We start from the raw sequence: 3,877 nt of genomic DNA, 5'->3' as shown, positions 1-3,877 counted from the left end.
ATCGTAAGACTTTTAAAGAAGAAATTGACGATAAGGCCATTGAAATCGTAAAAGCGTTCTTGAAACGTAAACGCAATGCACCTGCTCTAGAGGGAGTGTTTCCTAATCTCCGACCGAAGATTAAATTTAAACAGAAAGAAATAGAGCGCAAAATGAGCTCTGCTGATCTTGGCGCTGATAAGAAAGAGGACGTGTAAAAGTTTATTTTGATATTTTGATGGTGATAGCATAGTTGCGACTTGAAATCATCTTTCGAAACACAATTTAATTTTAAATCAGTCGTGGATGAAAGCAATGGTCATAAATTCTATGATACGCATGCACCAAAAATGGCAGGAAAACATACGAAGGCCAACATGAACGAATGAAAAAAAATGAAAGAGTGGATAAAGGTTGTATTAGACACATAAGTTTCTACTTGAACAATATCACTTTGCATCGAGAAACTATCCTATCGAAGTTGCAGGGACCATGCCCTCCCCGATCACCTTGACGTTATGGATGGTATCCTTGAGATGATTGTAGTTCGGTTTTTTTGTGCAGATGACGATCTTTGTGAATCATTTGCTAAGCAGAGCGATGCTATAGAGGACAGTGTTTGATTTCGAGGGACTCGCTACGCACATCCAAAAAGCAGCTCGAAGTACTCGATCTTTGGGTACTTCTTAAGCTTTGACTTTGGAATGAATTGATAGAAGTTGAGCATATTTTCTTCGTTTATATATTCAAGTAATCAAAATGTCTTCTCTTTCATCAACAGCCAATAGTCCAGTCTTCAATAGCTCTTTCTTTTGACGGATCAAATGATTACGTGATCATCTCCACCGCTGACAAGAGATGCCAGAAACTCGGTGGAACTGGAGTCTTCAGTTCATTTGCTGTAGCTGAAAATGTCGACCGTTTTGAGGAGCTGCTGTTGAATTCAGTCCGCTGTCATGAGTCACAGCTGGAACAGCTACAGGATCCAAGCTTGTAATAGTCGATGCAAATAAAGATATCAGCTCATTTCGTGATTTGAAGGCAGTAAATCTTACTGGAAGTCTACTTACGGCAGCGCAACCGAATATCACGTCAATTGGATCATTGCCATCTCTGAATGTACCTGGAGGATTGACAGCATCTAAAGTTAACTGGACCGTATAGCACAGTAGCTCAACCTAACATTACATCGCTTGAAACTCTCACAACTGGAGTGCAAACAGCGATAAACAACAGCACAACTTCATTTGCAAGTTATGGGCGTTGGACAAACAGTCTTACTACGCCAAAGAACTGTGTGCTCGAAATGTCAAACATCGAGCCTAGGTTCGATGCAAATTCGCAGCACCCAGCTAGAATATTATCAGGAAAATCCATTGCAATGTGGATGAATGTGAGTCAGAACGTGTAAATTGAAATCGTAGCACCATCTGGAACATATAAGTTAGAAGCAGATGGATCTATAAACGATACAGCAATCAACATCAATGGAGATGCAGTTGCTTCTTCAGCTGATATAATATCTATCACCAGTATCACTGTGGGGACAGCAAACAAAGACTGTGGGGATAGCAAACAAAGCTTTGGTTGTTGACAGTAGTCAAAATATCGCTGGAAAATATTCTCTCAGCGCAACATCATTGACTGAAACTTTTCTTACTCCAGCTCAACCAAACATAACGAGGCTAGTTTGGATTTCTCGAGTTCAGGCATCACTCACGCACACAGTGCTGGTAGCAATGTTGCTACATTACTTACTCAGTAGCTGTAAGCACGCTCACCATCGGTATTGCAAATTCTGGTGGCGCATGCGATATTCGATCAACTACTGCAAGCGATCTATATCTGGGTGCCAATAATACGAGAAGGCTCTCAATTTAAAGCGGAGGTAATATCGGTATCAATGCAACTTGTCCGGTTATCAACTTGATGTGAGTGGGTCTTTTAACTTCATCCAGCTTTGATATGAACGGGACACTTATCACAGCCTCGGCAACAGGTTTGATTAGAGTAACGGGATATGGAACGTATCTGAGTGGTATCACTCCGGTTTCTGTCGTACCGAGCAAAGCAATGGTTACCAATGCAAACTCAGCAATTCAGTTCGGATTGGGCAGCGCTACCACAAACCAGATCAAATACTTTGCGAGCACGAGCTTGAGAGATAGTATTCGAGTCCATCTTGTGGATGATTCAAGTCCACTGACCAGTGGTACGCGAATTGATAGATCCGCTAGCACCAATAGAATATATTCCATTCTAAATCACAAGTAGGTGGTGTTTCAGCTACAAGCGCTGAATTATTCATTATTAACCGGAAATGATAATCTATTTGTTGGTTGTACGTCTCAAATGCATAGGTTATGTTTTAATGTTGGAAATAGTCATCCTTATAGAAATGGATACTTTTGCAACTTCTGCTGATGCCTTTTGTATAAATTCTGCTGCTTCATTCCCAACACTAGCGAGTGGATGTCTCTACCTTGTTTCTGACACTGTTAATAAGATGATATTTAATTATATTACGCCATACACTATTTTATTTTGAACAGCGCCAATGACACTGAATTCTGACTATATCTTCATAAAGGTATCTAACGTATTAAACGATGGATCGGCAAATACGATATGCCTTTTTCCATAAATCTTCCTTCGTGTCGCCTATTGGCTTTGGATAGCAGCTGAATAATGCCACAAATGCGACTTCAACCAACTCTGCATATTTTGAAACCACAACATCAAATGATCGCGTAATGATGACTTAAATTTTCAAGATGACAAACTATGAGTTCTACCGGGAGAATAGGCATACTAACAGGTTCATCTTCTGCAACACTGCATGTTTATAGGACACTATCGAACACATTTAATGTTGTTGGAAGCTTATACTCTCAAACAACATCGACTGCATTAACGTTCAGTCAGCTGGGCCCAGTAACAGTTTCCGTTAGTGCCATATTCTCGTGACCAATCCAGTGTTCCAGTATTTATTGTACTTCGGATAGACGAGTGTACCAAAATATTCAGCAACTTGATGAATTCTACCGTAAAAACGACTTCAGGGCAGATATATTCACGTAGAACTACATTGGATCAAAAGAAACCATTCCAAAGATTGTATTCATTGCTCAAGTCTTGAATCGCCCTGGCTACAAAAATCTGTTGACTCTGACTCCAAATGACAACATGAAGAGCGAAAATGATGATCCATCGAAGGAGTTCAAATCAACACCGACTGCAAAATGATCACCGCCATCAGCTTCTTGATGATCAAGAAATTGAAAAAGCGTATTAAAAGCCAAAAAGAAAAGAGGGCCAACCAAAGCCAATACCCGAAGGTGCAGCCATAATCAACTCAACTGTGAATTTCTCTGATTCAGTAATAATAATAGATGGAAGTTCTGCTGCCGGTCCAAGATGAACAAAATTCCAGCGTGCGTGGGATAGATTTAAAGCAAAAAAGATTGAGGTGCTTCGAGAAGTGAAAGGCCGCTTGACAAATATTTTTTTTTCAACCAGCAAAGAAAAAAAACCAAGTGCCTACGTATTCAAAGACGGCTCGCAACTTCGGGGGGATAGCTTCTCGATGCAAAGTGATATTGTTTAAGTAGAAACTTATTTGTCTAATACAACCTTCATCCACTCTTTCAATTTTTAATCGTTCGTGTTGGCCTTCGTATGTTTTCCTGCCATTTTTGGTGCATGCATATCATAGAATTTATTACCATGTCTCTCATCTACGACTGATTCAAAATTAAACTGTGTTCCGAAAGATGATTTCAAGTCGCAACTATGCTATCGCCATGAAATTATCAAAATATGTTGGGATTACACCACTGAATGCTTGTTTGACAGGCGGATGACGTCAGATGGTTACGTTCACGGTTATGGTTACGGC

At 40.1% G+C, this 3,877-nt stretch overlaps 1 protein-coding gene across 1 annotated transcript in view; it reads right to left on the bottom strand.

Annotated features, from left to right (window-relative positions):
• PHALS_01273 (uncharacterized protein) overlaps window positions 1-1,763 on the bottom strand; it is a gene marked incomplete at both ends in the record, with an annotated part of 2,612 nt that extends 849 nt beyond the window's left edge. The window contains 8 exons of the mRNA XM_024731108.1: window positions 945-969; window positions 1,050-1,102; window positions 1,168-1,187; window positions 1,253-1,331; window positions 1,407-1,439; window positions 1,510-1,560; window positions 1,640-1,664; window positions 1,761-1,763. Coding sequence (XP_024581319.1) covers window positions 945-969; window positions 1,050-1,102; window positions 1,168-1,187; window positions 1,253-1,331; window positions 1,407-1,439; window positions 1,510-1,560; window positions 1,640-1,664; window positions 1,761-1,763 — 289 coding nt within the window. The remainder of the gene's footprint in view (window positions 1-944; window positions 970-1,049; window positions 1,103-1,167; window positions 1,188-1,252; window positions 1,332-1,406; window positions 1,440-1,509; window positions 1,561-1,639; window positions 1,665-1,760) is intronic.
• Between the last annotated feature and the right edge of the window lie 2,114 nt (window positions 1,764-3,877).

The sequence above is a fragment of the Plasmopara halstedii genome, assembly GCF_900000015.1.
Source record: "Plasmopara halstedii genome assembly, contig: Scaffold_1343, whole genome shotgun sequence".
NCBI lineage: Eukaryota > Oomycota > Peronosporomycetes > Peronosporales > Peronosporaceae > Plasmopara > Plasmopara halstedii.
This window is presented reverse-complemented; position numbering and strand designations above follow the sequence as displayed.